Below are 13,161 nucleotides of genomic sequence, written 5' to 3' on the forward strand. Positions count from 1 at the left end.
GAATTCACAATTTTTGATGACTGAGTGTAGGGCCAACCTTGGCTGCAGTCATTCTATTTCCGGCAATAAGACAGAGCCAAAGTAGTTAAAACAGTTCAAATAGGTAACTCGGGAGAGAAAGAGCTGAAAACGTTGGACTTTTATTCTCTGTTCAGGGTTATTCTCTTGCAGAAATCATTTTATGAAGCATTTTAAAGGTATTTTCTTGACAAATCTGCCTGTAATAGGAGATTTTGTAGAAGTCACACGTTGCTGGAAACTGGCAGAGTGAGTGGCTGTTTGAAATGTATGAGGTATAGCGAGTAAGCTTCCGAAAACCAGAAAAATAGTTAAGAGGAAGAGGTGCTTAAAAAATAGCTTGGTTTATTTCAGGTTGGTGAGGTGGCTGTGTTCCAGGGCAAACTTAGATAGGATCCTGTTGCAGTATTTATTGTTGACTGTCTCATTTCTGATGATGATGAAATTGTTAGAGAATGGAGAACTACCTGTCAGTGTGAGAACAAGTAACTAATCATGTATGAAAGTGACAATGAACATCTATGTCACCTGTGTCTCCTACCCAACTCTTCCACCAAGCTCATTAATTCTGTTCATTTACTCACATAAATGATGAGTGAATGAATGAATATTTTTCCAAAACCGATATACTTATATAGGAATGCACAAAATTTCCATGTTATGATACAAAAACACATCAAATAGATAGATCTGTATCATTAGACCCCTTTTTATAAAACAGAGACTGAATTTAAAAGAGGGTAAGTAACTTGGGACAAATTGGCTCTCTTTATCCATTTTTATTCTCTTTTATTAGGTCTTTTTGAACTTTTGGATACTGCCAGGATGAGAAAAATTAAAAGACTTGAGCTTTGTTGTGCAAGTGAGCATCTTAACCCTACACAATTTCACGGGTGCAAATTAGCATAAGAGCTCCGTCTCCTCAAATTTGTTGTCAGTCCCAAGCTAAATCTACAAGCTGTAGCATTACAGTTTCTAGACTGTGTTCATTATCTAGCATGTTGTGAATGCCTATTTCATAGGCTCTAATATTACTGAATTAACATTTGCAAATTGGTTTATAAGAGTTTTAATAGCTCCGCTTAGATGAGAGACTCAAAGTTTTAATTCTTGTTGTTCAAATAAGGAAATGCAAATAGGGCCAAAATAAAAGCCCATATAATACTTTACCTATATAGTTTCATTACAAGCGTGGTTGGAAGGCTTATCTAACATTCTAAAATGTTTCTCGGCTTTCATTAAAGAAAAGTACTTAAATGCAAAATAAAGTGTTTATGTATAGACGACTCAACATGACCATGACATTTATTCACTGTGTATGTATTTTCTGGGTCCAAATGCTATTTCAGTTTTAAATCAGTCAGTTAACATAGTTATTAAGAAAACATATTAACATGACAATATAAGAATTATTTATCATACTACCTGTTATTCCGGAAAGGTCACGGCCACTGCTAAATATTTCAGTTATATTCAAAGAATACAAAGCTTCTTTGAAATCTAATTTTTGTTCTACTTTAAATCTGTTTAAAAAAAAAGATGAAGAAAAGTCTTGAAACACAGTACACATTTGATGTCAAAATGTTTTCTTTAATTTTTTATATAAAATGAATAACTTGAAAGAGATTATATTGTGAAATCTTTTGTTTTCATTATCCCAATTACATTTCCTCACATTTCACATCATTTCTCCCCAATTCCACGAAGTAGCTCTGGGTTACTAATAACTTGCTTCCCAGATTAATGTTTGGTGGGAAGAGGGAAGAGAATACTTTTTGAAGTAACAATTACCCTACGAAACAGAGTGAGAGTTTTAAGTTTTCAACTGCTTGGCTCCTTCCTTAGAAGTTTAAAGGATTCCTCCAGCAACCACATACACTCAGTTTCTTTCACACCATCCAAGACGACTCCTGGCAGATGCCCAAGATGTTAGGAGAAGGAAACAGGAGCCAACAGTCTTTAGAGGAGATTGTTGGCTATTGGGATACAGAGAGGCATTGATAACCTATTATCCTTCCCATCCATTGTCATAATTGATGTGACTTTCTTCGGTTTATGGACACACCTAATATCTTTTCAAACAACCCTGTAAAAGGGGCAAAACATTGAAAAGGAACTAAATTTCTTACAAATAAAATAAAAGATAAAAATTATAGGAGAAAAACAAAAAAGCTCAGTATTTCTAATGCAGGGCCATAAGTTAGGACTCCAGATTCAGCTCACCTGTCCATGTTGATGTGAAGAGGGACTTTACCCAGAGAATCTCAAAGATTCTCTTAGGCACTGACCTAGGATTCCAAGTCAACAGCAGTTACTGAACCTCACTTTACCATTTTAATAATAATAACAATAACAATAATAAAATTAGCTAGTATTCATTAACTTTATAGATGCTTAAAGAACCAATCTGCATTTGAAAACCAGGTTAGAAACTTTGTTTATGAAAGAAAAGAATGTAAAGCCATCAAACAGGTAGCTATGTATATTTCTACATCAGCCAGATCCCAGGCAACTCCTGCCCAGATTGCTGTCTGTGCCCTCATGGGTATTTGCCTCTTTTCTCTCTGGTTTGGATACAGACACAACTGCTGAAGCACAGGATCCTTGCTTAGTTAACAGGGAGGCCCATTAGCTTGAGCAATTGGTCTAATGAGATCATTGTTTTAATTGCCAAATACTAATCAAACAAGTTTCTTAATTATAATTTTTCAAAACAATGAACATGTTGTGGCAGAAATTTACTAGGCCTAAGTTATTTCTTGGTAAACTATTATGTACTTTTGGAAGATGTCAACTCATTCAGAGTCCTAGCTAACAGGGACTGGGAACAACAGGTGCATTGAAATCTACTGATAATAAAAATAGCTTGATTTTTGCCAACCGTTTTCAATTTCTTCCTCTGAACTTCCTGTTAAGAAAGATAATATGCAGCATGATGGTTTTGTGTTCTTTTTCTTCCTTCCTTCCTTCCTTTTTTTTTTGTTTCCTGTTTTATTACCACCTCTATTTTTAAACTGAATGGCGTATGGCTTCTAAAAGAAGAGAATAAATATTCCACCTATAAATTAGCCATTTTTAGTATAATAGTACAATAATTTTAGGATAATAAGAAGAATACTGCAAGACATTACAACTTCTAATAATGCCTAATTATCCCCAGAGTTACTTAAGAAACAATCCTGCTCATAATTTAGTCCAATGAAACCTACAGTAATAGAAACCCACTTAACCATTTAGTCAAAGCAAAATCTACAACCAGTTTCTAATTATCCATAATTATTAGGACCATGAATAGCCACATGTGAAGTAGTACTTCCATGTGTTAGGCACTTAATATAGATTATAGCTTTTAATCTTCACAAAAAAACTAAGGAAGTTCGCATTATTATTCCCATTAACATTAAAAAAATGGAAGCTTGAGAAGGTTGATTTTCAGGTTCAAAGTCAAGTAGGAGACAGTGCTAAGATTCAAACTCGGGTCCATTCCAAGTCAAAGCTAATGTGCTAATTCCCACTGCCTTCTAATAAAGAAATAATTCAAATCATAATCTCCATCTATTTATCTATATATGCAGTATTAATTATGTACTGCTTCCAAATTTTGTCTTAATGTTTATTCTAGACGTGGTTCATTTTCCCTTTTCCTTGACCTTCCTCTAAAACTGTCAATGGATACAGCTAAGGGTAAAAGAATGAGCAGCAAAAAGACTGGACAGACAATTAACTACTAAATAATCATGAAATGAATATTTTAGCATATGTAAAGATTATCTATTTGCTTACAAGATAGCAATTTACTGTCAAATGTAACCATTGTGCTTAAAGGGGTCTTAACACAAGTAAAAGTTGCAGAAAATGAAAGAAAACAATTCAGAATTTCCATTTTAAGATCGATCCACTCCTGTCTGCAGGCCCAACTGAGGAATGGTGCTGTTCTTTCCTTTTCCTTTATAGCCAGGACTCTTATTTAATGAAAAAAAAGTCTTGGATGGGTCTCCTTTGGGGCCCCTATCCTTATTATGTGGAATCCAGTTTTGTTACTGTGGGTTTGAGTCTTCCTTGGAAAGTTCAGTCTAGGACCATTCAAACCAAATCTTAAAGCTACACACAAGGATAATAATGGGACACAATCTTTTTGACACTGGTGGACCCAGACTATTCTGTAAATATAGTAGTTTCTTTTCATTTTCTAACCAGTTAGCTCCAAGTGTGAGTGCGTGTGTGTGTGTGTGGGTGTGTGGGTGTGTGTGTGTGTGGGTGTATGTGTGTGTGTGTGAAATACTCTATTAGCCTCAAGGGCTGAATTAAAAATGCTTTCTGTCACATATTAAACATAGCTGGACAATGTTTAATGCAAACTTGGGATTCCAATTTGTATGCGTGTCCAATAGGTTAAAGTAAATGAACATTTTATAATCACTACTGCAGCTGGTCATGACATATCTGTCACATACACCATTATATCCCAATGTTCGGCACATAGTATTTGCTAAGAAGAATATTCCTTGAAAGACTGAATAACATCCAGATAGAGAAATATCAATGACGAGAAATAGGAAGAAAGGTTGTGGGGGAAGAGATTCAGATTTTAGAGACATAGATAAAAGAGAGTTAGAAGAAGAAGTCTTAAGATGAAACTCTAGGAAACATTATTTGAGAACAGAAACAAAAAAATATATGGCAGGGAGAAGGTAAATTTTACAGAAAGATCAAAAACTAAATAGAAGTAAGTAGTGCCACAGGGGTTAAAGAAAGATTTTTAAGAAAAATTGTATGGTTAATAATATTTATTCATATCAAGGGTGAGAAAAGCATAGGACAGCTTTTCCTCCAGGGCATCAAGGAAGATGAAGGGGAAGGAGGTAAGTTTCCTTAATGATATGTTTTCCTCAATGAACAAGAAGTCGAGATATATGTTGGAGTAAAAAAATCAACACCAAATAATGCATGGAGAATGGAGGTAAAGTTCTGGTGTGGTGCGGGCATTAGAAAAGAAAGTTCTCTGAAGATAAACAAGAAATTCCAAGCTCTAGCCTTAGTGAGACTAGGAGTGACTGCTTTCTGGGTTTTGCTAAACAAAATCAGTAGTTAAGAAGCACGAGTAGTCTTAGGATTGAGAATGGGTTGAATTAGAGAGGAACAAAGGTGATAAACACAGGAAAATATTTGGTGACAGTATGATTGAAATGATTGATTGGACTTTGGCTAAGTAGAAAAGGAGGAAAAGCCAAGAGATTTAAGAGACCAATGGCCAGGAAGAGAGACGCACAGACCATGTGGGCCTTGATGAGTATGGAGAGCATTTTAGAAATGAAAGGACAGAATATAATCTATTGAACATCTGTCTCTTTTTTTCAGAATTCAGGTAGAGTGTGAATTGAGTTATTTGGGTATACCTTACTCTCGGAAGTTTCTCCTGTCTCCTAGAAGAATGATATTAAGAAATTAATGTTTATAAGTACTGCCCCTGAGATATGCCTTTGTGATTTCCCCTTTGTATTAACTACCTAAAACTGACCATAGAAGTCTATTTATAATTCAATGACTGTTAGAGCACTGTCAAGGGTGATTTAACATGTCTTTTAATTATACAGTATCATAAGTGTTTTGGAGGTTTTATTTTCCTTAAACATAATGGAAGATAAAGATTTTAAATTCCAATTAGGAAAAAAATTAGAAAAAAATAAGTTTGTTTAATGAAAAGAATAATAATTCCTTTTAATCCCAGCATTCTAGTTTGAAGACTTACATTTCTCCATTTCTTTCAGAGAATGTTGAACATTTAATTTAGTCCTCATGGTAAAGCAAAGCTGAAGATGTTCAGACCTGCCTTTTTATCCATAATATGGAGTAATACTTCCAAATGTATTTTTCTTTTTTATTTTTGTCAATAGCCTTTTCAAGAACTTGTTATCTTTCAACTGGCTAATCAGATTTCTCCATAAGTGAAAACATAAGAACCAGAATGTTAAAATGACATTACCAACCTTGGGAGGCTTATTTCCACTTCTTCTTCTTGCATCTCAGAGAACCATTTCAAGATTCGATGAGCAGTTATTAGTTTTTCCATTTCTTCTATGTTCACCTCTTCTGTAGGAAGTATAATGATTAAACTGAACTCATTACCTTTATAAGGTAATTCCAAAACCTGGTAGTTCACGGAGGATTCAGAAAAATAACCTGGAATAGAGAAAATGAAATATTAAATATACTTGGCAACTCTCAAAGTCATGCTTTAGAGTATGATTTCTCATATTACCATATTTTGTTCTCAAAAGAGCTTTCATCGTTGGAATTTGAACTGTTACACCATCTTTCTTAGTGAAATTCATCAGCTGCGTGTCCTCTTTTCTGAATTTTTGTTTCCAATCTCCCTTGAAATAAATCGCATTCACCAGGACAAGCCGAGTCAGAGGGCCAAATTCTTCCCCTGAAAACATCTCTTTAATTTTTCCTGTTAAGTGGGTAGAGGAGGAGGCAGAAAGAAATATGTAATAGTGGTTTAGTAGAACTGCTTTAAATAGAATTAAAACAGATCAGATCAGTTATAAACAGTCTATCATGTAGATATAGCAATGTTGAGAGTAAAGGGGAGTGCTATTAAATATTTTATTGAGAAACAAGTGCAGACAAGATTTCACTAGGAAACAGGAGATACGGGATCATCTTAGACAAATTTGGACAGACCTAGTAATGAACTCTTTAGTGAGATTATTTGTGTAAATCTTTTTCAGACAGAAAGAACAAAAACCAAATATCTCTTTCGGCATGTTTACTGGTACTTTTCGAACTATTTCAAGGTTCTCCAGCAGGTTAATCAGAATTAATATATTAACTGTATACTCAGACTTGCTACTCTCACAACTGCAGCCACTGCCCATTATGTAGAGACAAGTATGGAGCTGCTAGTATGATTTTCTTCTTCTGAAAAACCAGTCTCCTATGTCTATGTCTGATGAGTATTTCAAAGTTATAAGACAAAAGCATAACTGGGTGCCATGAAGCTGGCTAGGGATGTTCTCATTTTGTATGTTATTAATAGGACTTTCCCGTGAACACAGCTCATGTTTTCAACTTACAATTCTCCATATGAGGCTTCCCATGAGGAATATAGTGGCATCTTACGCCATTGCAATTTTTTGTAACGGAATGAATAATCAAAGAAACAGACTACTGTTAATCAAGAACCACATATGTGCTTGTCTCTTCATATACATTATTATTAAACTTTCCAATAATCCTGAAATTTTAATAATGTTGTCATTTTAAATGGTGCATAGCTCATAACTTGTTAAGATTTAAACTCTTCTGTATGATTTTTAAGCTCATGTTCTTTCTACTATGTCATTCCAGAGTCTCTTTGTAATTTTTGCTAGCTTGTATTTAATTTAAAGTTAAGATTACCACATTTATGATAGGATTAACAACACTGATTATTAAACATTAACACATTTAACTAAGATATGTTAATTATTTATAGTATGTGTGGGAAAGAAGCATTTGGGATTGACAGATCTAATTTTTATCTAGCCAAAGATATTATTCTTACTGCCATATTTAAGAACTCCACCCTTAAACAAAAATTATTATTACAATTCTTTCATTAATGATTCCACAAATGGGTGTCTCTCATAAAAAAACAAAAAAGAATTTGTGTACTTTTCAAAGCAGCTTACAATTTCGGTTTTACAATTTAGTATTAATCTGAATAATAGGGAAACAAAATAGGAGATTTGATCCCTCCAAGCCAGTTTAGTGGGAAAATATTCAACCATTCTTTACTTTAGGATATTAAAAACCATGCACACAATGTCAAATAATGATTTTATGAAAATGGGAAACTTTACCATCTGTTTTTCTTTCTACCCAGGTACTTATTGTCTCTGCACAAGACTTTGCATCCTGAAAATTCACCAGTTTTATGGCACTCTGAAAAAATTCCTTGTTGCCATGGAGATACTGTTCTTTCACAGTGAATCCTTCTTGAAGGTAGAGGGCATTGGCAAGATTAAATGTAAATTCTTGTTTTTTCTCTGAGATGGCAGAGAAAAATGACTCCAGTGCAGAAAATTCTTCTCCTAAAAAATAATTATAATGTACACTGACATATTGAACAAATAAAAACAACAGCTTTTCAGCTTTGCTTCTACGCAATCTGATTCATATCACCATTTTTTGCACCCTTAGATATAACTAACAATCTCTTCTAATTTAGCATAAATATTTTAAGCATTTATCTACTGTAGAATACTCATTTTCTAGAGAAACCAGATCTTACATAGAAAAAAAAAATCCATGTAAATTTGAAATTCGTCAAAAACAAGAACATGCATTTAAACAGTGTAAAGGAAATTCCATCTTTATAGTCAAATTTAGCTTATTCTTAGTTGTTGGAAATTTATCTTTAGAACCTCATTCTTTACATAACTTGCAATATTTATAAAAGAGAAATGCTAACGAATACTGATGGGGGCATGACAGTGATGAGCTATTCTTTCCAATATTACTTTTATTTCAGCTTAAGAAAGGATTGCTCTTTTATGAGCAACTGCACCTGTCCAAGATTTGAAATTTATGAGGCAACCCCTATAATCATCTCTAGAGATGCGTAAGAATCAGAATTGCCTATTTCTTCAGGTTCATGAATCTATATACTTTGGTTCTCTACATGAACAATAAAACTCTTTAACTATCCCAACTATAACCACTAGCCAGAGGAATTCGTCAGAGTCAGCTAAGAATCACCATTGGCCTATTATTTATTTATCGTTGGATCATTCTGATCACAATGTCATTAGGAACATATATATGCCTATGAGAGAATTCAGCTCTGATCTTTACTCAGTGGTTTCCTATTTATTACCAAAGGGTACAGATATTTTTCATTTCCTTTTGGCTTAATTTTGAAACTCAATCATTTAGTTTGGAAACGGTATTTCAAATCAAAGTTTTATTTGGGGCCTTTGTTATATTTTCAGTTAAATACTGAAAATACCACTTTCATAACTTTAAAGTTGATTGTATGTAATTAATTTATATCAAAGAAATATAAATGGTTTATCATTGTAAGATGCCTATTGAATAAAGAGATAAAAAGAAGTGCTACTGAGAGAAACTTGCTATTCAGTGTCTATTGGAAATAAAGCACGTGTGTGTATATGTGAGAGCGAGGAATAAAGACTTCATCAGAGAGCTAGCAGCCCATAGGGCATCTCTGTGCAAATAAGAACAGATGCCCTCACTCTGGTACTATAGCCCATGGCTTTATAACATGTCCAGCTGAGTAGAGGCTACATTTCAGTCTCTATTAACCTCCTTGTCCTGCCTCTCTTGTATAGGAACAACCTACAGAACTGTACAGGAGGTTCTGGAAAGTATATTGCATTATATTTCAAATTATGAGTCTCTATTCGTGAGACAAAAGCACAGACATAAAAGATTTTAGATACAAAAACTTCTTTCCGAATGATTGAATCTGAAGAATTTTAGTAATTCTTTACAACCTTGGAACTCCTTAAATAAGAAAGGGAAGAAGGCCAATCTACTTTATTTGTTTACACAATGATTTCGGATGCAATCCTTTCTTGCTATCTGAAGTCAAGAAAAATATCTTAACATCTGGGAGGCTATGAAGAAGACTTCCTGAGTAAAGTCATGAGAACGTCTCTAAAAGAATAAGTTAAAGTTAGAAATAAAATGGCAAAATTTGAAACCAGTTTTATGGAGCTTGTAATTTATGAACATCTTTGAAGGAATGGGAAAGAAAGGAGAGGGAAAGGAAAAATAGCCCCAACTCATTTGTCAGAGCAAATAAATATGTCATATATTTAAGGTCTAAGACTGTGTAACAAACAGTCAGCTGCTCTTTGATAAATTGCTGGACTCAGAAGTCAGTGAAAAACATGTCACCAAATAGCAGAAGTTTGGAGGAGAACATAAAGTTATCTGCCTTATAAATTTTATTTAATTTACAGCTTAATAGCCTCTTTTAGCACAGATCAAAAAGAACACATATACATGACTCCTCATAGGCAATGAAAATAAGTTTATTTAATTTCCTAAAATAGAGCCATGGAAAACCTGCAGGTCATGGAGTAAATGTGACTTTTGGTTTGATTATACCAGACCTCTAAAAACTGTTCTAAAATTCAGTCCTTGTTTACTTCTCCTGCTATGAAGGGCCCAAAGGCCAACTTTATATGCAATGTGAGAGATCCAAAGATGAAAACAAAGGCAGCCATAGGAAAATAGATTATTTTAGCCAAAAGTTCCATATAAAACATCTTGTCCAAACTCCTCTTTTTTATAGTGAGGCACCAAAAATCCAGAGAGATATAGTAACTTGAGAGGTGCCACATCACAAAGTCATTGGGTGCAGAGCTGAGTCAGGAATTCACGCCTAGTTGTCTTTCCATAACTCTCTTGGAATAAAGAAGCACCTTCAAGTTAGTATTTGATTAGTAAGCAGCATTATTAGATGCCAAGGAAAATGGGGCATTATCAGAAACTTAGTAAATTGGTGAAGGTAAATTATGAGCAGATATTTTGGCAATGCAGGAGAGGAAAACTGAGGACACTGAGAACCCCAGCGGGGTAGGGTGCCAGGAGTTGTATGCCTATCTGTGGAATAAGCCAGCTGTTAAAGGAAACAGATTGGTAGCAGAAAAAGTAAAATATAAACTGATTTAGCAGAGTGTATCTTTCAATAATCAATAAAAATTGAAGACAGGGCCAGGACTAAGATGTGTCAATAAGACACTCATCTTGGACATAAAATTTAAGCAGATGCCAGCAAACTCAATAATCAAGCTAAATAATATTTTACTGCAATATGTATATTTTCAAAATCAGTGGTAATGCAAAGAAATCCTTGATGAACTAAATACAAAATCTTTAGAGACAGGATCATTATCTATTTAAAGTTTTTGTATACTGATTTCTTTTTGTCTTGGGTTCCAGTAGGGCTCTGCCAGGCACTACCTTCTGATCTGTTACACCCTTCCCTCTAACCTTAGTGCTATCTTGCTCTTTATTCTCCAAATCCCCTGGACATTTTCTCCATCTTCTTGCACCTTCACTCTGTCCCCCTCCTTAACTCTGTGTCTTCTTTTTCTTTATTCCTTAATTTCCTCCTCTTTTTCTTTACTTTTTCAGAATTTTCTTTTCATATCTTCTCCCTTTTTGACTGGCCTTTCTTTTCTTTTTGCAGTTATCTTCCATCTGTGCCCCTTTCTCCTTTAACAAAGCAGAATAGAAAGCAAACTTGGTACATTTTGCTGTATGTGTTAAAATGTTAATATTTAATTTTCCATATATACTCTTCCAAAGAAAATATTAAAATTTTCATTATTGCTCTTGTGCTCTATAACCCTCACTGAATCATTTTTGGAATTAATTTTGGGTAAGTTACTTAACCTTTCTTTTCCTCACTGTCCTCATGTGTACAGAAAGGTTATGTCTACCTCACAGAGTGATTGTGAAGAATAGATGAGATCATGTATATCAAGCATATAAAACAGTGACTTCTACACCATATATGATATGATAATTTCATCATTATTATTACTACAATTATTAGTATGTTCGCAATGAAGAATTGTTAGGATTTCTGTGTTTCTCTGTAAGATAAAATTTATTTAAAATAATTTAGATTTTGGAGACAATTTTGCTAGTTTACCATGAAATCAAATTTACATATCTTCATAAATGTTCTATTACTTTTTAAAGCAGTATCATGTGATTGAAATGTTTCTGGGACTGTGTAGTGAGATTAGTCAGTGAAGACTAAATCTGGAACATAGTGGCTTCATTTTACATTATTCACAAAAGAAACCTGTTGCAATGAACTTCATGCTCATCGACGTCTTTTCTACATGAAATTTCCTTTATTTAAAGAAGAAAAACAAATCCTTAAATATAACTACTCTGCACTAACACAAACATACTGAAATTAATTAAGTGAATAAATTTCCAAATCAAAAACCTGGATGTTTCCTCTGATGTTCAGAACATATTATCTAATAGAGATGTAAAATTTTGAAATGAAAATTATTATGGACATTAAGACCACAGGATAGTCAGAAAAATGGGCAACCACCCCTTCAAATGGGACACCAGCACTAAAGCTTCTACATGGTATCTCAGGACTTTAGGAGACTCCAAAATAACAACCACTCATGAGCAAAAGGCCTCTGAGGGGTTATATAAACCCCTTTTTGCCCAAAAATTTTCTTTAAAAACTATTAATCAAATAAGCTTTTGAAATGTATACATTAATGCTTTTCCTTTGTCTGATTTAAGTAAAAATGTTAAATTTTACTTAGAAAATGACTTTTTAAAAACTAACAAAATACAGATGCATACAAAGATTTCTGGGTGAGGGTACTCACTAAAGCATTTTTATAAGAGAAGTATTGGAAGCAACCTAATGAAGAAGGATTAAGAAAGTAATGGTATTTCCAAGAGAGGTAATAAAATGCAACAATTAAAATTTATACACTGAAGTAGTGGTATGATATGAGAAAATGATGACAAGTGTAAGAATATTTGTATATACATGTGAGTATATATATGTATAAACGTACACATACAACATAATCTAAATTAATTCAAATTGGATAAAACAGACTAGAAAAAATATACAGACATAAAATTATATATCTGCATAGAACTAATATTTAATACATAATTTTGGTAACATTTTCATTATGAAACAATTATAAATTAATGAATATTATTTACATTTATGATTCTTCACCTTATTATAATTTTATATTTTATATAATGTTTTTCATTTATTAAAGTTCTATGACCCTGAACTTCTTTCTACTATCTAAAAAATCAATTTGGCCAGATCTTATCGAGTATAAATGATAATATGTAAGAATCTCACCAATTGAGGTTTCCTGAAATTTTAAAGTTTGTCTTATTTGCTGTTGTGCTTTTCCTTTTGCTCCAAGTTGCACCATTCCAAGAACCAAAGTTGTTCCAAGGGGGGAGAATATAATATTATTCTTATGAGCTGAACAAATAGCTCGATAAAGATCCACTGCAAATTCAGTATTTCTTTGAGCCAAGGATCTTGGGGTTTGACTTCCAGAAAAAGTCAAAAGGAGACTCCACAGTAAGATTTTATCCATTTTG

At 33.5% G+C, this 13,161-nt stretch overlaps 1 protein-coding gene across 1 annotated transcript in view; it reads right to left on the minus strand.

Moving 5' to 3' along the window:
* SERPINI2 (serpin family I member 2) overlaps positions 1 to 13,161 on the minus strand; it is a 23,495-nt gene extending 10,334 nt beyond the window's left edge. The window contains exons 1-5 of the mRNA XM_011380002.1: positions 12,911 to 13,161; positions 7,866 to 8,096; positions 6,278 to 6,472; positions 6,006 to 6,198; positions 1,444 to 1,541 (exon numbers count right to left, since the gene is read on the minus strand). Coding sequence (XP_011378304.1) covers positions 1,444 to 1,541; positions 6,006 to 6,198; positions 6,278 to 6,472; positions 7,866 to 8,096; positions 12,911 to 13,157 — 964 coding nt within the window. The 5' untranslated portion in view covers positions 13,158 to 13,161. The remainder of the gene's footprint in view (positions 1 to 1,443; positions 1,542 to 6,005; positions 6,199 to 6,277; positions 6,473 to 7,865; positions 8,097 to 12,910) is intronic.

Source organism: Pteropus vampyrus, unplaced genomic scaffold (genome assembly GCF_000151845.1).
Source record: "Pteropus vampyrus isolate Shadow unplaced genomic scaffold, Pvam_2.0 Scaffold12, whole genome shotgun sequence".
In the NCBI taxonomy this organism is placed as follows: domain Eukaryota; kingdom Metazoa; phylum Chordata; class Mammalia; order Chiroptera; family Pteropodidae; genus Pteropus; species Pteropus vampyrus.